Below are 25,271 nucleotides of genomic sequence, written 5' to 3' on the forward strand. Positions count from 1 at the left end.
CAAATGAAGAAATTGAAGATTCCTACCAACCTCTGCAGTTTGAAAGTGATCAAACATGAAACCAAGATGCAATGAAAATTACAGGTCACTGAAATTCAAAAGTTGGAGACAAAAAAGAACAGGCCTTGAGTTGCATTATCGAAAAAACTCTATGGACAATATATTGAACACAGGAAGTATTAGAAGGAAGATGGAAGGAATACACAGTCATTGTGTCAAGAAGAATTTGGTCAATACTAACCATTGTTGGAGGTAGCATATGATCTAGAACGAATGGTATTAAAGGAAGAAGTTTAAACTACCCTGAAGGCATTGGCAAAATCCAAAGCTCCTAGAATGTGAGGAATACCAACTGAAATGTTTCAATGAAGGGATGCAGTGCTGAAGTTGTTGCCTTGTTAATGACAAGAAATTTGGCAGATAGGTATTTGGCCAAACAACTGGAAAAGATCTGTATTTGTGCTCATTCCAAAAGAAGGTGATCCAATGTAGAAATTATTGAACAATATCATTGTTACATGCAAATACAATTTTGCTGCATATAATTTAAGAATTGGATCAATAGGAAACTGCTAAAATTTTAAGGCAGACACAGAAGAGGACATGGAATAAGGAATATTATTGTTGATGTCAACTGGATTGTAACTGAAACAGGGAATACCAGAAAGATGTTTACTTGTGTTTTATTGACTATACAAAGGCATTCGACCATGTGAATCATAACAAACCGTAGATTACAGTGTGAAGAATGAGAATTTCAGAACACTTCATTGTGTTCACAAGGAACCGGTACATAGACCAAGAGGCAGTCTTCAAACAGACTATATGGTTTAAAATAAGGACAGGTGTACTTCAGGATTGTCTCCTTTTACTATACTTATTCAATTTGTTTGCTGATTAAAACCCCCTGAAGCTGGTCTATACGAAGAAGTTTTCGGCATCACCATTAGAGGAAGACCCATTAGCAACCTGAGATAAGTAGATTTTACAACCTTGCTTGCTGAAGTCTTTACCAAAGAAGATCAAGACTACAGCCTTCAGTATAGATCATACCTCAACAGAAAACAAAATTCCTTACAACCAGACCAATGTATGATGATAATGAAGGAACTATTGATGGTATCAAGGATTTCGTCTAATGTGGATCCACAATCAATGTCCATGGTAGCAGAAGTCAAGAATACAAATGCTATATTATATTGGCCAAATCTGTTGCAAAAGACCTTTTTACCGTGTTAAAGAGCAAAGATGTCACTCTGAGCACTAACATGCACCTGACTCAAGCCATCCTATTTCCAATCATTGCTGTACACATGCAAACGCTGGGCGATGACAAAGGAAGACCGAAGACGGATCGTTGCCTTTTAATTGTGATATTTTCAAAGACTAGCAAGTCTGTCTTTGAAGACATAGAACTAGAATGTTCCTAAGAATGTTCCTCAGAAGTTTGGGATAACTTCTTGGACATGTTAGCAGGAGGGAGCAGTCTGTGGAGAAGGACATTGTTGGGTAAAGCAGAGAGTCAGCGAGGAAGAGGAAGAGACCCTAAGCTGGAACATAGCAACAACAGTGAGGGTGGTGCAGGACCCGGAAGTGTCTCGGTCTCCTGTACTTGGAACAGACCAGATGACACTGAACCACAATAAGAAAGAAAACCATACATAAAAATAAAATGTCTAGACAAACTGAAAATTGAGAAAAAAGCACGACTCAATGCACTTCTGATGCGATAGGAACTCTCTGAACTGGAGACAGTAAAATAAATCCATGAAAGGTGATACACATTTCTCCATAATGCTCCCTTTGGCACAAAATCATTGAATTTCTGATAATCTATTCTAAGTTTTTTAAAAATTCAGATACTTATTATTATTATTTATTATTCTTAGCTACAATCATAAAGATTCAAGTATTCTTCTTTCCTCCTTTTATAGTTAAGAATCCATTTTCTTTAATGGAATGGCATTGTCAGTTTGTTCACTCTCTTTGAATACTATTACATTAGCTTTCCTTCTTGATGGGATCTTGGTATCTCACTATCTATGCGCAGGGACTGTTCTATAAATGCTAATAATATTAAGTGACAAGAAGCCTATGAACTAGGAGCCATTGTAACTCTCATTTCACAGGTGAGGGCAACTCAGGCACAGAGGGGTTAGTTAACTTGGTTACAGAGCTGATTTAAGTCTAGAATTTGCTTCTAATCATTGTGCGCAGATGCCTTTCCACATCATTTTCCTGCTTCCTTTATGATTTTCTGTCTGCCTGAAATACCCTCTCCAGCTTGACACAGTGCATAGGGGAAGGAGGATTAGTAGCCTCTTTTTGGATCTATATGTAGAATAACATCGGTCTACTTCTAAGTGGGCAACAAACCAAACCAAACCCACTGTTGAATCAACTGGTACTCACAGTGACCCATGGGCTGGAATAGAACTGTGCTCTGTATGGTTTCTGAGGCTGCGAATCTTTATGGAAGCGGACTGCCTCATCTTTCTCCCGTGGTGGAGTCAGTGGATTCGAATCACAAACCTTTTGGCTAACAGTCAAATGCTTAATCCACTGTGACACCAGGGATCTAGTATCAAAAGTAACAACAATAATACCATTGCCTGCTTTATTTTCCCTGGGGTGGTTATCATTGTCAGACACACAGTATAATTTAATGATTTCCCCCCTACTTTCTATGTACTCCACCCCCACCCCCAACACACACACAAGCACACATCATAGAAGCTTCACTAGGGAGGATTTCTATGAAGGGTTACCTCCCCTAAACCAGAATTGCGCTGGGCAGAGCAGAGCTTTTGTCATACACATTGTTTCCCTCTAGGCGAGCATCCAGCAACTCGCTCTGAGTTAGTGCACCCAGCGGTGGGGCCTGGGAAGGTTTTCTCTGGTCACAGTGAATTTTTTCATAAAAGTAGTTTCGCTTGTTTTTTGTGATGACTGATTTAAGAGAACAGCGTGCGGCTGTGAAGTTTTGTTTCCTGCTTGGGAAAAAATGTTGCAGAAACTGTTGTGATGCTGAACACAGCTTACAAGAACAGCAATGGGAAAAAAAACTCGAGTGTACAAGTGGTTTTCTCATTTCCAAAAACGTGAAATGTTGATTGAAGACAACCCTTGTTTTGGATGTCCCTCAATGTCCTGAACAGATGAAAACGTCGACAAAATTCCTGCACTTGTGCTTGAAGACAGCGGACCATTGAAGCCATGGGGAAGTTACCTGGACTATCTTGGAACTCGGTTCCATGACTTTTAATGGGAGATTTGGGAATGAGAAGGCTCACTGTGAAATCTGTACGTCAGGGTCTGACTGACCAGGAAGGAGAGAGTCGAGTGGAAACATGCCAGGCTTTGAAAGAACAGCTCTGAAGCGACCCAGACTTTTTCCCAAGGTCATTACTGGTGAGGAGACATGGTGCTATTCTTACGACCCTGCAAGCAAACTTCAATCAAGCCAGTGGAAGACGCCATCGTCCCCTCACCCCCCAAAAGCTCATCAAGTGAAATCAAAGATTAAGGCGATGCTCATTTGTTTTTTTTGACGTGTGGGGGTGTAGGGCCTTTGGAGTCTGTTCCACCTAGTCACCACTATGCCACTGTGGCCCCCCAGTACTATTAGGCTTCTTTGAACAAAAGAAGGCTTTGAAAATGTTAAGTAATCTTATTTCTGTCTTCTAATATGATAATATTCTGCTGGATTTAGGTTGTATCTGCCAAAATATTGAAAGGAGTACGATTTCACTATTTGAATGGATTATAACATTGGAACAAGAAACTCTATAATTAACCAATAAGGTAGAGATATTAGCAATATTAAAAAACCAGAAACTAATCCTGAAGACAGATCAAAGGATTAATTTCTTCACATTTAATTTTTTCACATACTGTGCCCATACAAATATCATGCACACACATATGACACATACAATGCATACAGAAAACTAATACATGAGGGTATTGATTTTGCTGCTTGCTAAAACATTGAATATGTGCACTGTGTGTGTAAAAATACAGTCATTATTGAGAAAGATTGCAATGCCTTCAGTGGCTTTTCAATGCAGAATAGAGGCTGATTTCAAATTACCCAGTGTCCCATCCATTTCCACTGCTACCTCCCTTGCACTGGTCCAAACCACGAAGGTGGACTCATGATGCATTGCACTATATTCCAATGGTGTCCTAAGCGCAGGTGAGCCTGGTAAACATGTCAGACCATGTCGCTTCTCCAGATGGTTCTTATGGAAGACCCGCTCCTCTCCCCCACCCCATGACTTTCACTAAGGCCCACCCAAGTCATCAAGGACTGTAGGTGGGCCTTACCACCAGAGGCAGCACCACCTAGGTTCCAGAAAGCAGCCTGTGTATCAGGACTTGTTTCCTGGATTACTATCTCTGGGCAGGACCTAGAGTAGATGCCGGCAGCACTCCTAAGTAACCACTGTGGGACGAACTAAATCCGGTTAACCACAAGGAAATGGGTTGGAAAAAATGTTTACGAGAACACCCTGAAACCCAGCTTAAGCAGTTTGGCAGCTCTGCGGATGCTGGGAAAAGAACATGAATTGCAGGCTGATTTCGGGGTTGTCAGCAGCAGGCCAGGGTAAAAATAGAATCTCCAAGTAATCCCAGGAAATGCAAACCCAAGCCTGCACTAGGACGCCTTAGGAGAGTGTGGAGAAACCCTCTGTGCTGGATGGAAGGAAAAGAGTTCTTTAGTAGGTTGCTGGCCATCACGGATGCACTGTATGTTTGCCTCTGGTAAAGACAGGCAAGCTACATGTTCTAGGTCGGAAGTCGAATTTGGTCAGGGACCCCCCATTCCTAAACCGGGCATCACATGGTGGTCTCCAGCTATACTACGACTCAAAATTGCTGGTGCACCCACCACAAGTAACATATTTACTTGATTATCACTTCTTACAAGCCTTGTTCCCCACCCCTACCCCCCAAAGGAAAATCCCGCTGATTTTGAGGATGAAATTGGGAAATGTTTTCTGTCATTTCCCATTTTATAGGCTATCCTGGTTGTCAGCAACCTCAGAATTGCCCCCAAGATTGGGTAATACAATGTGAAAAGACATCATGATCTTGTTTATTTCAAATTTTAAAATCCATAACTACTGTATTTTTACACAAATAATATGTGAGCTACACGGTTGCCACTTTTTATGGTCAGCCATACAACCCCCTCACACCATTAGTTTTCTATGCATAGTATATGCACAGTATCTGTGTGTGCACATTATTTACAAAGGCGCAGCATTTGCAAAAGGAAAATATGGTATTGTTCAGGCCATGGGTAAACATTGTGCCCTTAACTTCACAGGCAGCTGGGAGCAATGTACCTGCTTCATTCTCCTCAGCCCTCATCTTAGAAATCCAATGACTGCTCAAACTGGAATGTTATTCTCGGAAATGCGGAGTTCAAAAATCTTCTTTTCATGTGCTTTTGGCAAATCCATTCACCCCAAGATGGGCCTGAACATTGCCTTTCAACTAGTCCCACACCGGTTCCCTTGTGTCGTTGATAGACTAAGTGTCGTTGGCCATGCGTCTGTCTCTCTGTGTATAAACCCCTTCTTGCCTTTTCTTGCAGTCAGATGGTGAGGGCCGGCCTCAGTGGTTTCTGAGGCCTCTGCAGTCTCCGGTGCCACACCTGAAGGACCCTGCACCTCCCATCTGCCTCATCCCAGGGAGCGGGGAGAAAGGCTCCACTTCCGAGAAGGAAATCCGTTTGTGGTTCTTAGGTGGGACCCTGTCCTCGGGGTGCGTGTGCAAACCCTAAGGGAGGATTTCATTCTGGGAGGGGGCACACAGAGGCTTTTTATCCATTCTTTCTGGTACATAAATGCACTCCGAATCTTGCAGGCAATGATGGCAGTAGACTTTGGGATTTGGATTACTGACTACCGTTCTCCTCTGCCCCAAGGGATCACTGAGTCAGAACCCACTTGACAACAGTGGGTTTGGTTAGGCTAGTAAACCACCCATTTCTTTAATCCGGATCAGCACATAGCTGCCTTCCATGTGGCAGAGGTTAATGATGTCCCAAATGTTTGACCTTTCCCAACTGCCCTACCATTCCATCATCGCTACCCCATCAACAAACCCACTCCCCCCTCAGCATGCTCCTTCTCGTCTCTGGGTTCATCATTCACTGGACTCTCTCACAGAACTCACGACCTGCATTTGTAGCTCCGTGATTTATTACAGAAATGACAGAGGACAACTCCGAATCGGGCTTAATTCACAAGTAGCAGAACCCACTGAAGACAGAGCTGATCAAGAAGGACTGCTTCTTCTCCTCTGCTGCTGCTGGTCCCTTCTGAGGCAAGGGCAGCAATCTTAACTCCCGCAGCAGCTGCCTTGCCCCAAGCTCCTGGATCCTGCCATCTCACGCTGCTGTTCTTCCTGCTACTGCTGTGCCGCCATCTCTCATTGTCTTCTGAGTTACAACCCCGAGCCCCCAGCTTTTGGTATCTCCCTTTAAGCCCGGGAGAGCTAAATTGACCAATCCCCTTATTGGGGTTGCATACACCTTATTTGTATTATTATCCTTGTCCCTTATTTATGTGATTAGTAAGCTTTCCCCTTGGTGTGCTGCACACACCTCATTTGCATATCCCCCCGCTCCTGGTCATTTGGTGGGAGTTACTACCACTATGGCTAGAAGACCTACTTTAAGTGACTCACTGCACCTCAGCATTGTGAGGGTTAAATGACTCGCTTGAAATGCATGCACATGGCTGTGTTTCTAGTGCACAGAGCGTTTAGATGTTAACTCTTCTTCATTAATATCATTGCTAGTTCCCGTCTTGATGGCATGCATTAGACTTCTTTAGATTCTACATAGTGTCTAAACCCTGGGGTACAACCTTCAAAAGTACTGCCACGTTCCTAGCGGGAGGGTAAAGATACACATTGCTGACATTTGTTCTTAGTAGTTGGCATCTGTTGCCCACATATAGACTAGAAGAGTGGTTCTCAACCTTCCTAATGCCGTGACCCTTTCATACAGTTCCTCATGTTGTGGTGACCCCCCAACCAGAAAATTATTTTCCTTGCTACTTCATAACTATAATTTTGCTACTGTGATAAATCATCATGTAAATATATGATATGCAGGATGTATTTTCATTGGTACAAATTGAACATAATAAAACATAATTAAAGCATAGTGACTAATCACAAAAAATACGTAATTATTATTTATTTTTTTTAAATATGTAATTATATATTGTGAAATATTTGTGTTTTCCGATGGTCTTAGGTGACCCCTGTGAAAGGGTCGTTCGTCACCCAAAGGGGTCGCCACCCACAGGTTGAGAACTGCTGGACTAGAACAAGGAAAATAAGTGGATTAGAATCAGGCGGTTATACTTGAATATGAGCCATGATTTTTAACTTCTACATATTTTTTATGTTCCAGACTATATTTTAAAGTTGCATAAATTACTGTTTTGCTAGAGCAAAGACAGACAGAACACTTATGATCAGGCTAAAGTATGTGGCCCTAGGCACACACTACGAAATGAATTTTAATAGACAAGATCTTTGCCTTTAAACTTAGAGAAATGAAAAAAGATAGCAAAAGAATGAAAACTAAGCAAATTCCTCAATATCAATAAATTTATATCAATCACAGTAGAATCCATTGATATTAACTAGTATAGGCCCAGACTTACGTAATCACTAGCTTTGAGAGGAACTTGTCAAGTAATTTTTGTAACCCATGCTGAAGACAGCAGCTTTGTGTTACTTTTAGACACATATAATTAAAGTCTTAAATCTAAGCATCCCAAAGGAAATCCTAGCAGAACATCCTCTTTAGTATGATACAATTTTAGGGAAATTTGACCTCGTCTGACCACAGCGAAACCACATACTGACTCTCTGGAATTCTCTAATGTGTAAATGGTTGAAGTAGCTGCTTGTTTGTGATCAAATGAATTCTGGAGGACAGAGGAATGGGGTCTGGCTTAGGTAGACCAGGATTCAAATTTTAGTTTTGCAACTCACCTGTGAGACCTCAGCCAAGTGATTGAGCCTTCCCCAAGCATCATTTTCTTCACCTCTGGCTGCCCAGAGGTTATGGACAGCCTATATGTAGACTACCTGGGCCTTAGTAGGTTCTCAGTTGATGAGCACTTTCTCTCAAATTCAGGGACAGTCAGAACAGCATTCTCTCCAGGTTAGGGCATTGTAACGACTCCATTTATGGTTAGCAAGCTGCACTCTGTTCACAAGGTACTGGAGTAAGCAGACTCCTATGGGACATGGGTGGGTGTGATCTGACCAGGCACCACCTCTTACAGACAGAATTAGACCCAGATGAGCACGTCTTTGCTGACAAATGACCAAATTTACTCCTGGTTCTTCACAACAATTTCCTTCCCATAGCTCCTTGACAGGCCCCTTTAACCTTTAATTTGTCCTAACAGAAACACAACAAAACAAAACCTTCCTAAATAAGTGCACTTTATATGATCCTACCCTAATGATGTCTGGATGTAATACACAACTACAATGAATTACCCATCCCCACCAGAAAGGAAACATCTAGACACTGGGATGTAGTTTGTTATCCTAGAGTGAATTAGTGGTTCCTAGACCACTCTCTGAGAACATCAATCTTCAATTAAAATGTCAAAAGCATTATTAAAATCTTCCATCTGTTGCCTTATTTCATGAATGTATCTAGGATTTATCCTGCATGTGCAAATCCTGCCTATCACTAGCACAAGTTTGTGTGGGATATAAAAACCAGAAATGATATTCAGGAAGAAGGTAATATTTTAGAAAGATTTTCTTAGATAGTTCTTGGATTGATTTCAGTTTGGACCTTTAAATATTTTTATGTTTTACTTTGGATAATTTGGGGAGCTATTAAAGAAACAGGAAGTTATCGGTGTTTGCTAAAACCAGGTGACATTACAGAAAGGACAATGCTTTCATCCATTTGGCGTCCATCTCAGGGTGTTCACACCTGCCCTGCGTAGCAGATGGCTTTCCTTGAAGTTGTCATGTGCCCTCAGCGGCACATCATGTTTTGAGCTTAATTGGAATGATGTTGTTAGCTGCCATCCCATTGTTATTATTTAAAGATATTTTATAGTGTTTGGGGTAAAAGTTGACAAAGCAAATCACATTCCCCCCTAATAATTTTTATAGAAATGATTCTGTGCTCTTGGGTACAATTTTTGCCGCGGGGCTGCATTCTCCTTTTCCCATTCTCTTGGCTTTATTTCCATTGATCTCGGTTTGCTTCCCCGTCCTCCTTGCCTCTTTCCTTTCCTTTTGGGTAAAGGTTGACGGTTGGGTCTCCCAAAGTTCATTGCTTACTGATGGGTGGTACTGGTTATGTACAGGCCAATCTCCTATTTGACTGGAAGGTGGTGAACAAAAATAGCTCCAATTCCATGTTCATAGGTTACCTTGGGGCAATAGTCTTGAGGGTTCCTCTAGTCTATTGGTTCAGTAGGTCTAGACCGCTCCCCCCTCCTTTTTTTTTAATTTTAGGAATTTGATTCTGTTCTTCCATTCCATCCAGGACCTTCTAGTGTGTCCCTAGTCAGACTGGCTGGTCGTGGTAGCTGGGAGCCACCGAGAGCTTTTGGTCTCAGTTTAGGAGAGGTGGCTGTGGTTTTGTGGGTTACTGGTCTGGTGGACCACTTCCTTCTTTGAGCCTTTGATTTCCTTCATTCTCATTTGCTCCGTGGGGATAGAGACTAATAGTTGTTCCTTAGATGGCCGTTCAGAAGCTTTTAAGACCCAGATGCTACTCACCAAAGCTACTCACCAAAGTATTATATAGAACATTATCTTGGTGAACTACGTCAGTTATTACATTGTCCCTTGAGACTGTAGTGATGTTCTGACTTTCATTGGAAGGTGACTATCACTGGAATTTGCCCCACGGCACACTCTGGCACTTGGTTTCATACACATTGGATCTCATAAATTAAATTACATCAGACTTAAGAAATGAAAGGAGTGACTTAGAGCTGTGGTTTGAGATGAGCGAATCTGAGTAGCATCCAAAAGTTTGCCTCACCCCTACTCTCCACCAGTCACCAACCCTGTTGAGTTTGGACTCCAGAAAGGCTTGCAGCACATCCCATTGTGAGTGGGGGAAGATTTCTGATGGAAGTGACCCCAGAAAGTCTGAGGCATGGTGTGTTATAGAAAGAGTCAGAAGAGCATTTTTGGAGTGGAGTGGGTTGAAGAGAGTGAGACAGAGAGATAGAGAGACAGGAACTTAGTACAAACCTTTCCTTTTGCAGTCCAGTGTTTGTATGGGAAACACATAATTGTGGCAACGCGTAGAGTCTATCTCTGGCTTGATGACCGGGGCTCTCCCCGACACCTGAGGTCTCGGGTCCAGGATTCCCCTTTCGTCCTCTTGACATAACTGGTCGGACTGCACCTGCCGCAGTTTTGTGTTTCGCAGTTCGTGAGGGCTTGCGCACTTGGCGTAGTTCCCCAGGTTCCGGTTCCGTGGGATCTGCAGCATGGAGACCAGCGTTTCCAGCTCGCAGGTACACCGCCAGGGGTTGTCATACAGGCGCAGGTAGCTCAGGAGAGGCGTGTAAAGGAAGGCCTCCTCCGTCAAAACCTGGATTTGGTTGTGCTGCAGTAAGAGGGTGGTGAGCTTGCTCAACCCAAAGAAAGCCTCGCTCTCGATTTTGGAAATCTCATTCTGCTGCAGGTCCAGGCTTTTCAGCTTCTTAAACTTGGAAAACATGTTGTTCTTCAAGATGCGGATCTTGTTTCTTGCTAACAGCATGTGCAGCAAATCCTGGGGCCAGTCGGGCAGCAGATAAACGAGTTTTCTTTCCTGACAATCCAAGTACTTCTCGTGGAGATAAGTGTACACTTCACAGGGCAGGCCTGGCGCATAGCGTTTGACCGGGCTGGAGCCCCGCGGTCGCCCCCGGGCCTTGCCATGCTGCGCTCGGCTTCGCGGGCCTCCGCCTCCGGGGCCTGCCCTGCGGAGCTCCGCGGCTTTGCAAAAGAAGAGCAGGATTACTATGGTAACCACGCGCATCCTGACATCCAGCTGGCCCCAATTACTAGGCGTGACAGATGGAGCAATGAAAGTATCCAAGTCCAAGTGTTAGCAATCTTAACTAATGCAGTTCAGGAACAAGGAGACCCAGCTGGGGGACGTGGAGTTCCTGGGTTGGAAGAGAAAAAGACTGATAAGTTGCGAAGCAAACACAGTGTTGTTTTTAAGCAAAGGCACTCCAGACGCAAGGATTTCTACAGAAGTGGTTAAGAAGGCTGCACCCTCTGACTTGGCTCATGGCACGGCCCTGACTTTGAACTCGGGCTCTCCTACCTGCTAACTGTGCCACCCCAGGCTAGTGATTTAGCCTCGTCACTGGCATCTGTAAAATGGGGCTAAGGACACCTTGTCGTGTTGGTTGGAAGGAAGACACCAAGCTGATTCCTGCAAGGCCCTTGACAGGGTCTGATCTTGTGTCCACCACAGATGTCAGAGTGGCTCATCATTAGGAAAGTGAAACCTGTCGTCTGTCACCTGAACTAATGGCGGGGTTCCTCCCAGCCTTAAGATGAGCAAGCAATGTCAGATTCATATGCCCGTTCTCCCGAGCCGGCCTTTCCTTCCCTTTCCTGTTTTCCAAGCAGCAGCCCCTCTGACCGTGGCCTCCAGAAGTGGCCGGTGTGACCTGCACTGTCCTTGTCCTGTCCTGTGAGCCTTGGCTTTATTCCACCTTCTCAGACCACCCTGTGTAAAACCACAGCCTCTCCAATGCACCCCCTTTTCCGGGTTGATTTTTCTCCATATCCTTTACTGCTCTCTGTCCAAGTAGCTGGTTGTTCCTTCTTGTGATTACTGTCATCAGTCTCCTCCAACTGGAATACACCCCCCAAATCAAGTCTGCTGCCCTTGCGGTGATCCTGACTCATGGCAACCCTGTAAGCCGGAGTAGAACAGCCGGAGCCCTGGTGGTGCCGGTGAGTAAGTGCTGGCCGGCAGGTTGGGCTGCTCCAGGGGAGAGAACTGAGGCTACCTGCTTTTGTGAAGATCTGTAGCCTCGGAATCCTCTATTGGGTCACTGTGAGTTGGAATCGACCCATGGCAGTGGATGGGGTTTTGGATTTGGCCCAGTGGGGTTTCCAAGGTGATCGATCTTTATGAAGGACACTGCCCTCCTCTTTCTCCTGTAGAGCTGCTGGTGAGTTCAAACACGACCTTGTGGATTAGCGGCCAAGCGCTGTAAACAGTGCCCCCCCAGGGCCCTGCACTTGCCATATTTTGTTCGCTATGTTACTATGAGAACATAGTAGGTTCTCAATGAATATGTGTGGGGTTGGTGATTGTGTAAATTACTCATAAGTAGCTCTTCAGTCAGAAAATCTACCTCAAAGACTTCTATTGTTTTGGTATCCTTTTTCTGGTTTGTTTTTTTCTGTACTGATGACATCTAAGACTAACACATTCTTAAGAATTATGTTTTTTAATGCCAAAAGTATTTCTGGTTTGAATTTATTATTTAGGACATAGTCCACTCTTGGCAAAAGAAGAAATGCTCAATATGGATTCATAACGAGTAACATTTCTGTTGTTATTCGCGTGGGGCTGTGTGGTTATAAGCAGCAGATGTTTTGTCTCTTCATTGTAGCCGTCTGAATGCTAGGATCACCTCTGGCCTGGAGTCTTCCTGTAGCTCCACCTACAATGCTGCCCCCCTTCGATGTCTCAAGAATTCCTCCTATTCATAGGTTTGTGCGTCCTCCTCTAACAATGGTTCTGCTGTTTTGGATTTGGAGTTGTACTTCCTTTCAGCCAGACCCAGGGCTGTGGAATGCTGTGCCGTCTAGCTCATTGTATACATGTCTTGTAGCCCCTGAGAGACTAGAAGCTATGCAGTCACTCTTAGGTTTGGACACCAGGTTCCAACCCGTGCTTTGCACTTGCCTCTGGTCCTCGGGCTGTTTAGTCACATCGTCTTTCCAGCCCCTACTGCCTTTCTCTATTTGCATTTCTTGGTATATAAATTGTATGCAATTCTAACCTAAAAAGTCATTTTAAAAATATTGAACTCTACGAGTTATGTGAGTATTTAGCAGAAACCTGCTGGTGTCCGCAACGTACCTTGAAATTCATAAATATATAAGATGTCTTGATGGAAAGATAGCAAAATACTTAGATGGGTGGATGTGTGGTAAGATAAATTTAGTAAAATGTAAATTATAGCCTCCAGGTATAGGGTATATGGGTTTTTGTTGTATAAGCCTTTCAACTTTTTTTGTGTATTTGTTTGAAATTTTTCACAATGTTGAAATCGCAAAAAACAAACAAAAAATGAACAAAGAAGCATACTACTAAAAAAAAAAAAAGGTGGTTTTCTTCAAGTTTTTCCAAGCTAAAAACTGTTAGTATATACGGTTTTTCAAAAAGTAATAATTTTTCTTTTCCTCAGCCTCCTATAATCTTCAAACAATAATAAATGTTTATGTATGCATATTTTAATTTTTGGGCCAAAAGAAACCCCTTTTCTGGGAAAAGAAGCCATGTGTGTAGAACAAATCACTTGCCAAGGTTTTTGTTTGATTTCTAGTGAATCCATCACATGTTTAAACTTGCGGTTTAATATGTTGTTTAGTGATGTGTAACTTGTTTGGTTTAGGTCACTGTAGAAATCTGCAAGAGCTGAACGTCTCTGACTGCTCGGCACTCACAGTGAGTATAAGAAGATTGTTTGACTGCTGTCCATATAGCTTCAGGCTTGCTGCACTGCAGGGCCAACATGCAGAGGCTTAAGGAAAACACAGACTTGTGTGCTCATTTAGGACTAAACGTGGAAAAAAATGTTAAACATTGGCAAGAATTTCTATCCCATCTTTATATTGTTATTATTAATCTCATAGATATGTGCCCAAAGTTGGAGCCTCTGGAAAGTTGGAAGCTATTCAAAGATTATATAAATAAAAGAGAACTATATTTCTATTTAAGGGCATGGCTATATGAGGCAGAAAAAGTGGGGTCACTGCAGAAACAACTGGCTCATTGCAGTGGTCTTTGTGGCTATCCTGCCCAAAGAAAATGGAAGGGAATGTTTAACCCAAGCCACTTCCGTCCTGTTCCCTGGCTCCAGTCTTTCCTTCCACCTCCAATCTGTCTTTCACCTGTGAGCACATAATATTCTCTAGAAGACAGATCTGATGCTTTCACTCCCACCTCCCACCATCTATGTTCGCTCTCATCATCTATAAGCCAAAACACCAAACCAAACCAACCCAGCTGCCATCAAGTCAGTTCCGAAGCACACGGACCCTCTGTAGTGTTTCTGAGACTTTGGATAAAGTCAAAGCCCTGTAGCATTTTATGCCTTGGAAGACCCTCTGTGGTCTTGCCCCTGCTGCCCTATCTACCCTCCTTTCACTCTGGTTCCTGGTTACATGTTATGTTTTGGAAACCACAGGCTACAGCACTTTATGAGATGCCTCCACCAAGCTGCTCCTTGTGGTTTTGCCCTTTCTTGTTGTGGGCTCTTTTCTGAGAATCCATTTTTTCCTTCTTCCTCAAAAGAATAACTTCTTGTAATGCTGTAAGGCTTGCTATAGGCATCACCTCCTTTATGAAGATGCACTGACTTCCAAAGCAAGATTCATCACTGCTCCTGTGGGTTCCCATAATGAGTAGCCCAAACCACAGAATTTCTACCTTCTTTCTGTACGTCCCCACCCCAGTCCCCTTATCTAAGGGACTCAAAAGGCAGCGGTTGTGCAGTCGTGTCTGATTCTTTCTGGTAGTTATATCGTTCATACAGGGTTGGTACATAGCACATGCTTCATAATGTTGCTTAATGAATGAAACGAAAGGAAGAGGCCTCCTAGGGAAGGAGCAACAATGACCTGAGCATGAGGTCCCATTTGGGTCCATTTTTATGTTTAACTCATAAATTGATATTACAAGTACTTAAAATCAACCAAGAGCGAAAGTGTGAGAAGAGAAGAGAATTCGGGATGGAATCTAGGAAGCCACTGAGTGTAGGAGCAAGCAGAAGAAGGAGCCATAGCCAACGCTCTTAGAAAGGGAGAGTCAGAGAGTAGGTTGAGAACTGAGGAGTACCACAGAAGGCAAGGAAGCGAGTTTTAGAAAGAACTGAAGGCGAAGAGGTAAGAGAGGAGCTGAATGGCGCCTTTTGGATTTGAGAATAAGAAGCTGAGAGAGGATGTTTGCCAGAAATGTTTCAGTGGGATTTGGAGGCAGAACTCTCATCATTGTAGGGAGTTGAGCAGAGGAGCAGTGAGAAAGTTTGACAATGAGCATGAAAAAGATCTTTCCAGAAATGTGGCTAAGAAAGAGATAGGAGGAATATAAGGGTAGGGAAAGTAGGACTCGATGTGGGGGCTGATGGAGATACCGTGGGAGTCCTGGTGGTCAAGTTGACTAAGCTTTGGGCAGTTGGCACTCACTAGCTGCTCCACGGGAGAAAGATGCATAGTCTACTTCCATGAAGATTTACAACCTTGACAACCCAATGGGGGCAGTTCTACTCTGTCCTTTAGCATCACTATGAATCAGAATCCATTGAATGGCTTTTAAAAAACCTTTTTTTAAAAAAAGACACACTTGGATGAGGTGATAAGTGATGGAGCAAGTCTCTGAGGAGATGGGAAGGAAGGGAACGGTGAGCCTGACTCTGTCATGCTCCTCCTTAACCAACCACTCCAAGGTGACGGTAAAGCACAGAGCACTTCGTGAGTAGTTCCTTGCGGTGACTATGTTTTAGCCTCAGCTTCATAGTCATTTATTTCAAATTTCCATTCAATTTAAACACTGAGCCACTTAAGCCCCCCCAAACAGGTCATGCTGCTTAGCTGTGTTCTTGAATTTGTTTTTCTGAATTCCTAGAATAACCACCCTTCTCTGCCTCTCCCATCCCTCATCTCCACCTGGTTAATTCTCTTGACACAAGTGACACACGGGTCCAGAGCTCAGCTGGTACCTGGTGGTTTGAAGCTGCCAGCTGCTGCACACGAGAGAAGGCCTGGCGATCTGTCTTGTGAGGATTCCACACAACCGAGGGCTTATCAGGCAACAGGACTCACTCCTGTGGAGTCGCCAGGAGTTGTAATCGACTCCAGCACACACATAAAAACACTGCGGCATGCTATCCATACCATACAATTCACTCATTGAAAGTATACAACCCAACATTTTTAGTAGACTCAGGGTTGTGCCACCATCATCACAAACAATTTACGAATATTTTCACCACCTCCAAAAGAAGCTCTGTGCCTATAGCCAGTGGTCCTGGTCACTGCCCCCTCTCTCTCACCACACACACAGCCCCCAATCCTTCAGCCCCATGAAATTCCATTAACATTTTTCCCTTTCCTGATCTACATCTGTGGTCTTCAGCATTTATACTTTTTATTCATATGTGTGTGTGTGTGTGTGTGTGTGTGTGTGTATAAACCCTTCTAGACTGAGAGCTCTTTGAAAACCTTCTTTCTCAATTTTCCCAGGAAATTTCAAGAGATGGAACACATGATATAAATAAATAGAGGGTAGAAGTAAAATTTTTAGAGCCCTCAGACTATTCCAAGACACAAACTAAGCATTTAAATTCACTGTTTGACCCCCGCCCCCCAGGGACTGCTCTAGACGATGATGGAAACTAAGTGTCTCTGTGTGTCATATAGAAAAAGCCCGATTCTTTACCTTTAAACGTGCTCTCAGAATGGGAGCACAACATGCAAAAGATCACTTCAGAGGCAAACCAACCCCGAACCCACTGCTGTCGACTCGATTCGGACTCATTCGTGACTACAGGACAGAATCGAACTGTCCCACAGGGCTGCTGGCACTGTGAAACTTTATGGGACCCGCTGGGTTCATCTTTTCCTCTCAGCTCATGCGTTTCAACAGCCAGCCCTGTGGTTCGCAACCCAGCGCTTAATACCAGATAGTAAAGGCTCGGCGTACTCTGACTGTCCTCCGCTGTCTTCTTCGGGAAAGCGAGACAGGCTTCTTCCTAAGAGACATTTAGAATCTCTGCTGCCACGTTGTCTGCCTGTGGAGACCGAGCTGGCCGGCCAGATGTAGTCACTGTGTCTGTGCACTTATTGTTGTTGTTAGCACCTACTCTGCTAGAGATAGGTTGTATTCGGGTGGTAGGGAATTTAAAATGATTGCATTTTTAGTTCCTGCCCTCAGGGAGCTTCAGTTCGCGACTTGGGAGAAGAGGATCGTCTTTAACGCTGGCGTTCTAAGAGGAAATGCAAAGCAATGCCACCTGCCTTGTGTTTGGGAACATCAAAGTCTTTTCCAGCTCCAGAGTCTAATAATATAAAGGCTGATAATTTTATCCAGCTACATTTTATTGTTGTTTTTTCTGCCTGAGACGGAGACTGGGGGACAGACTTACATTTCAGTAGTTGGATAACATTCACTTTAAAAGCCTTCGTTTCTAAGAAACCTAACTTATGAAATGTATTCTATTCGGAGCAATTCAAGCGCGTTGTGGACAAATTAATAGACCATGCTACAACATCAAAAGACTTAATTGTGCATTCATGGGGCCAAACATTTGGGGATTGAGTTTTAATTCTTTTAACGACTGAGAACGTGAGTAACCTAATCTCCTCTGAGGGTCCAGGATCTTCCACACAGGAAGATGCCCCGGATGATTGCTCTGATCCGCACACACACATAAGAACTTCCAGGAGGCTCCTGACAGAAGCCTGATTTGGGAGCGTGGATTACATCAGGACTGTGGAGAGCAACACGCAATGAAAGCCACTTGGTCTGCCACCGTCTTTAGGTCCACAGGCAATGGACCCTGCCTGTGGAGAGAGGTGGTTGGTAGGCCTTGTGAATGCAGTCCTTCTTTTTTCAGCAGTATTATTAGCACTTTAACTACATGCCATACAATTCAATCATTCAGTAATATAGAGAATAATTGTACAATTAGCACCACATTCAATTCTAGAACATTTTAGTCTTCCTTGTACTCATTGTTATTCAGGTAGTTATTATTTTTTTTCTAATTGTGGCAAATATATGCACAACAAGACATTCTACAACTCCACAACTTCTGTATGTATCATTCAGGGCCATTGATTAGACTCTTCATGTTGTACAACCATTATTGATAGCCTTTTTCAAATTATTCCACCACCATTAATGTAAACTCAGTGTCCCCTAAGCAACAATTCTTTCTCTTTTGCCCACGGTTATCATCGGTCAAGTTTGATTTCTTTTCTTTCTTTTTTTAAAAATTTTTAGTAGTTTTCTTGATATTCACATATCACAAACTTCCATAGTTAAATTGCTTTTCAGTCTTTATTTTCTAAGATGGAGATTAAGCTTTTTGCAAGGCATCAACCCATATTTTTTCCCATTCCCGTTATTCTGGTACATTGGCATTTTATAAATTTTGGTCAGGTCCATGTATCTTTGGGACCTGTCGGCTGTGGCAGTCTCCCTTCCTAGCCATGGAAGAGTATATGCTTGTTTATTGGCAAAGCTGTAACCATTTAATTGGTATCAGATTCTGACTGGCACAAGTAACATTCTTAAAAAAAAAAAATTAAAAAAATTTTTTTGGTCAGTTCTGGTTTCGCTTGGTTGGCCAGCACTGAACTGGGCAGAGCAGGTTTGAAGCCCTGGTTTATATTTCTGTACAGTAACCTAAAGGCACATCGACCAACTTCCTCTCCGTGCCTCTTCTTATTTTCATTTCCCTGAGTCTTTCAACATGTGCACAACCTCTGTGATACTTGATCAGCAAACTTGACATATATGAATGTGTGTGTATACATACGAGGACATAAATGCACACACACATACACATATACTGTATATACAGGCATACATATAAATACTCACATATATATATAGGTAACCCTCGAATGATGTAGGAGTTAGAGGCACTGTTGAAAATCCAAATATAACTTTTGATTCCTCTAAAATTTAACTACTAATTGTCTGGAAGCCTTACTGGTGTGTGCATGGTCCACAGTCCACTGCACTGTTTCCATATGCCTTTGCCTTTCTTTCCTCTTCTTTCCTCTGAGTGGGCAGAGGCCCAGAATTGCACCTTTGAAAGCTGCTCACAAGCTCTTAAGACACCAGCCACTACTCACCACCGTAAAATGGTAGAACGTTGTCTTTATAAATTATAGTATGCCAGCAGACCTTGGCATTCTCTGAGCCTAGAGTCCTGTCCCTCCAGACCCAGTGACTCATTCCTCAAAATATTAGCTATGTCTAAGACATTTTCATAACTTGGCCCGAGATACGCTCCACCACATTCATGGATTTTTTTGCAACAAAAGATGCATCTCTTCTGTGAAGTCTCTATATCTTCATGGGTATACTGCCACTCTCTCTCCCACGCCTGTCTGGCTGGGTGTCTATCGAAGTATCTACTCCTAGATCAGCATGCTGCAGACCTGTGTCTATAACAGTGCTTGCCTCTGCTGCCTTCACTCTTGCAGACCTCCTAAAGTCTCACCCAGCCTCCATCAGTTTTTGTTTTTTTTTGCCAATGTGCCCCTGATTGTATATTGCCTCCCCCTTCACCCAAGTGAACTTGCTTCTACTCTCTAGCCCATGTCTTCTCTTCCCTCCCTAACCCTTCACCTCTGGTAAGCATCAAAGAACGTTTCTTTCTGTATGAATTTTTTCTCACATTTTATACTAATGGTCTCCTGCAATACTTGTCCTTTTGTTATTGACTAATTTCACCCAGCATAGCTTCCTTCACCTTCATCCACAGTATGAGGTTTTTCATAGATTCATCATTATTTAATGTGCCATAATACATCCCCTGTATGGGTACCCCACAGTGTATTTATTCATTCTTCCAATGATGGGCAGTGAGGATATCTCCATCTTTTTGCTACTGCGGATAATGCCTCAATGAACATGCATTTGCATAGTAGATTGTATGTTCCATGTGTAAGGGCACTTCAAAAAGTTCAGGGAAGAATTTCATCATCTTTCAATTCCATTTCTCCACAAACTTTTTGAAGCCCCCTCATATTATAATACCACATCCACACAAAAGCTACATTTCAATATGAGCTAAAGTGTATTTTGGAAAAAAAATATCCAAGATTTTTCACATCTGGCTGACAGCTATGACAAGGGCCTCGCACATTCCTTTTTCTTTGTTTACAATGGTCTTCGCCTGAATTCATTGCTCTTGAAATGGTGGGCAAGAACCTCTGCAGACCCCATCTACAATGCATAGCAAGCAATTCCACGTTTTTGTTAGTTAGTTTGTTTGTTTTGTCATGCCATGACTTTGCTTCTTGGGAGCTCTTCCAGCGTCACTGGTTGCACGTCCTGTAAGTCTCGTGGTGTTATTCCAGGTTGACAGCATTTCATGACGCAGCATGGAAACTTCCCAAGAACAGGAAGATAGCACTTTTTGCTGTGACAAGAAATGCACTGTTGAGATAAACTGCTCATGATGAGGAGCTCACGTGGCATTTAACAAAGAATCTGCCTATCAGCGACCTGCGTCACACAAACTTGTGCTGTTCAGGGGTCAGCTCTATGTCTCTGTAGGAGTATTTGTGATGAATTTTTTAGGAAGCCCAATTGTTTCTGTCCTTTGGGATGATTTTAGTAACTTTAAAAATGGATCAGTTTAAATCTCTTTCATGCATTTGTGGGTGTCATTTTGACACTCGAGCCCAAAGTTCCTGTTAAAGAGTTGATCTCGCAAAGGTTCAAAGTGTAACAAAGTTTAACAGTGATGGACCGAGGACAATTTGTTTACACAGAAAGAGAAAGGGGGTAATTGACATTTCAAGCAAAAACGGTGGCCTTTATCTGATTTGATTTACAATTAAATACAAGACCTTAAAGCCCCATATTCATTGCAGCACTGCTCACAATAGCAAGAAGATGGAAACAACCTGAATGCCTATCAGTTGAAGGATGGATAAAGAAGATCTGGTACACACACAATGGAACACTGCATTGCTAACAAAATGATGAAACTATTAAGCACCTCATGGCACGGGTGGACCTAGAGTGACATTATGCTGAGTGAAATCAGACAATCACAAAAGGACAAGTATTATATGAGACCACTGTAACGAAGGGGGAAAGCAAGATAAAGCCTTTCACACCAAACGGAACAGACTTTGAAGGCTTCCGAGGGGAAGAGGGTAAAGGAAGGAAGATGGCAGTGCACTAGACTATGGACTGGGGTGAACAGGAAGGTAGTAGCTCACAAGAGAAAGAAAAAAAAATCAAAATCAAGGAGCGGGTGAAGAGTAAACCATTGGGGTGATTGATGAGTAGTTTAAACGATTGAGTACAAAGTAGATAATCAGAAATGTAAACCCCACCTAATTTACAATAGAATTGTTATATATGTATATAAATGACGAGACTATGAAGAGAGAGCAACCCTTACATATATGTTTGCACAAGGTGTAGGGGGGCAGGCAGAAGAGAGGTGTTGATGAAATGATACAAAGTCCATTAGACTTCGGTAATATTCTTCACCTTATTTTTTATGTAGGATGAATCCATGAAGCACATCTCAGAGGGCTGCCCTGGCATCCTGTATCTCAATCTCTCTAACACAGGCATCACCAACAGGACCATGCGACTCCTGCCAAGGTAATACTGGCTTACTTGAATTACGCTGAGATTATTTTGTGCCTCTAGGCTCTGGCTCACTCTTTAAAAAATCAAACTGATAGACAAGACTTTACCGATCTGTTTCATTGAGTTGATCCTGACTTCTGGTGGCTCCTTGTGTTACAAAGTAAAACTGCTCCTTAGGGTTTTCTTGCCTCTAGTTTTCACAGCAGTAGATTGGGATGCCTTTTCCCCATAAAACTACTAAAATTACTACGAAGTGGGTGCATAAGCAAATGTGGTGCCCAGCTATCAAAAGATATATTGTCTGGGGTCTTAAAGGCTTGAAGATAAACAAGCAGCCACTAGCTCAGAAGCAACAAAGCCCACATGGAAGAAGCACAGCAGCCTGTGTGATCATGAAGGTCAATAGGATCAGGTATCAGGCATAAAAGACCGAAAAAATCATATCGTTGTGAATGAGGGAGAGTGTGGAATAGAGACCCAAAGCCTATCTGTAGGTAACTGGACACCCCCTTACAGAAGGGTTGAGGAGAGTAGACAAGCCAGTCAGAGTGCAGTATAGCACCGATGAAACATGCAACTTTCCTCTAGTTCATTAATGCTTCATGTCCCCCACTATCATGATCCCAATTCTGCCTTACAAATCCGGCTAGACCAGAGTATGTACACTGGTACAGATAGGAACTGGAAACACAGGGAATCCAGGATGGATGATCCCTTCAGGACCAGTGGTGAGAGTGGCGATACCAGGAGAGGAAAGGGAAGGTGGGGGAGAAAGGGAAAACCAATCACAATGATCTACATATAGCCCCCTCCCTGGGGGATGGACAACAAAAAAGTGGGTGAAGGGAGACATCGGTCAGTTTAAGACATGGGAAAAAAAAATTATTAAGGGTTCTTGAGGGAGGGGGAAGTGGAAAGGGAGGGGGAAAATGAGGAGCTGATACTAAGGGCTCAAGTAGAAAGAAAATGTTTTCAAAATGATGATGGCAACAAGTGTACAAATGTTCTTGACACAATGCATGGATGCATGGATTGTGATAAGAGTTGTTTGAGCCCCCCCAATAAAATGATTTTAAAATAGTTTAAAGAACGAGAACAACAACAAAAGACTATTAAATTAGAACCACCACTAATATTTCAGTGGAAACTGGTTGACCCACTGAGGAAGGTTTCAGGTTTGCTCTAGAACTCCCCAAAGGCCGTGTCCCCTTCCCTGGCATCTCCCTACTAGGAAACCGCTAACAGGACTCCTGACCCCAAGTCCCGGCTAGTGCCTCCTTCTTCCTGCTTGATGGACCAAGTTTGAATAACTGGGCTTCTTCCTTAGCCTACAAGTCGTGTCACTCTGGTAGCAATGTGCCCGGTCACTGGAGTGGAGCTGGGCCTTGCTTGCTTCTTTCTGATCACGCTTCCTAGACATTAGAGTCTGTCACCCAGTCTGGGACCTTGTTGCAACAGAAGAGCTGCCTACACTTTGTGTGCTGCACCCCCCACCCCACCCCAGGTTTCTAGTTGTTGGGCCCCATTTACCTGTTGGTGCTTCCGCCACCTATAGGGAATCTGATATTAGTTGTTTTCTGGTTCGAGACTAACTGATCCAACAAAAATACTGCTTCCTATCAGTTTTCTTGGAGTAGAATCCTGGATATGAGACAGCCCCTAGAGCTGCCGCTATATTCAAATGGATCACAGCACTTCTCCATTTATTTATTCTCTGTTTTCACTAAGGACAGACTAGTGAGGAAAAGTGTTTTGTCATATTGTGGAACATTAAAATTTGACCTTGGGAAAATATTTCTCAAACCTTTGTGAAAGGATGAATGCTTTCCTGGAACATGCCTTTTTATTTGATTATTTTATCTTACTTGAGACCCTACAAGGATGCCAGCTTATCCAGCTCACTGACTTTCCCGTTTGATTGAGTCAGCTCTGTCACGCCTTTCCTTTGAAATTGCCTCTGGTACTTGGGACAACGCAGAAAGTCTTCCTCCTTCTAGTCATGGATATACATTTACTTATTTGTTTCTGTTTTGCTTATATTAATTTTTTCTTGTCTGGTTTGTCATCAGAAATGTGGACTGAGTAACTAACCAATTATTCCAGCATTGCTGATTATTTCTTTTCTCAAGGGATGTGTGATACCTCCTTATAGACCTAAAATTCTTGTATGGGCACTAAATGCTCAAAACTACCAAGTTCCTAATGTTTTCTATCCCTTGCTATTTTCTGTGTGCTTGGAATGACTTATTGTCTATTGCATCTCCGTTTTGAAAATACTGATGAAAGAGAGCCATGAATCTCTTTCCAGGACCCTAGCAACTGACCGACTTCTCTTTGGTAGCTTGGAATGAACCAGTACAGCAAGAATTTATATCCTGAAATAAGAAGCAACTGCAAATCAGGGCTCCGTCTGTTGATTTCTTAGAATTGAGAGAGCGACGAAGAAAAGGAATTCATAACGCAAGTTAAATTTAAAAGTCAGCAATGATATCACTTGGTCCACACCCTATTCTGAATTCTGCCTGAATTTCTGGCGGCTCTCTGTCAGAGTTTTGCTGCAATTGTTGTTGGGTGATCGTTAGCAGCATTTTACTTGCATGTGATATGAATGATATTTATTATTCTGTAATCCGAGCATTCCGTTGGGTCGCCTTTCTCTGGAATGGGTACATCCCAGTCCCATGGCCAAGTAACTTTCTTCCAAATTTCCTGGCAGAGGCCAGTGAGTGCTCTCAGTGCTCCATTAACTTGTTGAAACAAACGTTTCAATTGATATTCCTTCAATTCCTGGAGTTTTGTTTTGGGCGAATGCTGTCAGTACAGCTTGAACTTTTTCCTTCAGTATCCTTAGTTCTTGCTCATCTGGTATCTCTGGAAATGGCTGAATGTCAACTGGTCCCTTTTGGACAGTGATTTTGCATTTATTTGATCTTCTTTTGATGCTTCCTGCATCGTTCAATATTTTGACCGTAAAGTCTTTCAAGATGCAACGTGAGGCTTGGATTTTTTTTTTGTAGATCTTTTAGTTTAAGATATGTGGAGCATGGTCTCCCTTTTCAGTTCAAGAATACTTCATTTCACTCATGTGAAACTTGGCCATGGATCAAACAGAACAAGGGGACACTGCAGGGTTTACAATCAAGAAAGGGGTGTGTCAGGTTGTAGCTGCTCACCATACTTATTCAATCTAGATTCTGAGCAGATCATTAGAGAAACGGGATTATAGGAAGACGAGTGCTGCATTGGGATGATAGGAAGGCTTATTAACCCTGTGGGTTATTAGCAACATGCAGATGACATGATCGTCCTTGCTGAAAGTGAGGAGGATTGAAGCACTTGCTAATGATCAAGCAACTCTATGTAAAGAAAACCCAAATCCTCGCATTTGGACTAATATTTAACATCATGATAAATGGAGAAAAGATTGAAGTTGTCAAGGAATAAGTCTTGCTTAGGTCTCCAATCAATGCTCACAGAAGCAGCAATCAGGTCCTGTGTAGCAGATCAAAGGACACATTTCATTGGTAAATCTACTGCACAAGACCTCTTCAAAGTGTTGAAAAGTAAGGTTGTTACTTTGAGAACTAAGGTGTACCTGATCTCAGCCATGGCCTTACCTCATATGCATGTGAAAGTTGGACATCGA

General features: G+C 42.8%; 2 protein-coding genes and 1 non-coding gene across 5 annotated transcripts in view; 2 read left to right on the forward strand and 1 right to left on the reverse strand.

Annotated features, from left to right (window-relative positions):
• Positions 1-25,271, forward strand: part of FBXL13 (F-box and leucine rich repeat protein 13) — a 260,497-nt gene that overhangs the window by 124,519 nt on the left and 110,707 nt on the right. Inside the window, exons 10-11 of the mRNA XM_004702787.1 lie at positions 13,668-13,720; positions 21,537-21,637. Coding sequence (XP_004702844.1) covers positions 13,668-13,720; positions 21,537-21,637 — 154 coding nt within the window. The remainder of the gene's footprint in view (positions 1-13,667; positions 13,721-21,536; positions 21,638-25,271) is intronic.
• The window catches only part of LRRC17 (leucine rich repeat containing 17), a 45,834-nt gene that overhangs the window by 7,150 nt on the left and 13,413 nt on the right, over positions 1-25,271 (reverse strand). For all 3 annotated transcript variants that reach the window (XM_045289028.1, XM_004702614.2, XM_045289029.1), the window contains exon 2: positions 10,279-11,186. In XM_045289028.1, the coding sequence (XP_045144963.1) occupies positions 10,279-11,056 (778 nt within the window). In that variant the 5' untranslated portion in view covers positions 11,057-11,186. The remainder of the gene's footprint in view (positions 1-10,278; positions 11,187-25,271) is intronic.
• On the forward strand, positions 18,437-18,567 carry LOC115869266. Its single transcript, XR_004046084.1, has one exon. It is a non-coding gene; the product is annotated as a small nucleolar RNA SNORA24 (small nucleolar RNA).

Source organism: Echinops telfairi, unplaced genomic scaffold (assembly GCF_000313985.2).
Source record: "Echinops telfairi isolate 266 unplaced genomic scaffold, ASM31398v2 ScPeMD7_23;HRSCAF=83, whole genome shotgun sequence".
In the NCBI taxonomy this organism is placed as follows: Eukaryota; Metazoa; Chordata; class Mammalia; order Afrosoricida; family Tenrecidae; genus Echinops; species Echinops telfairi.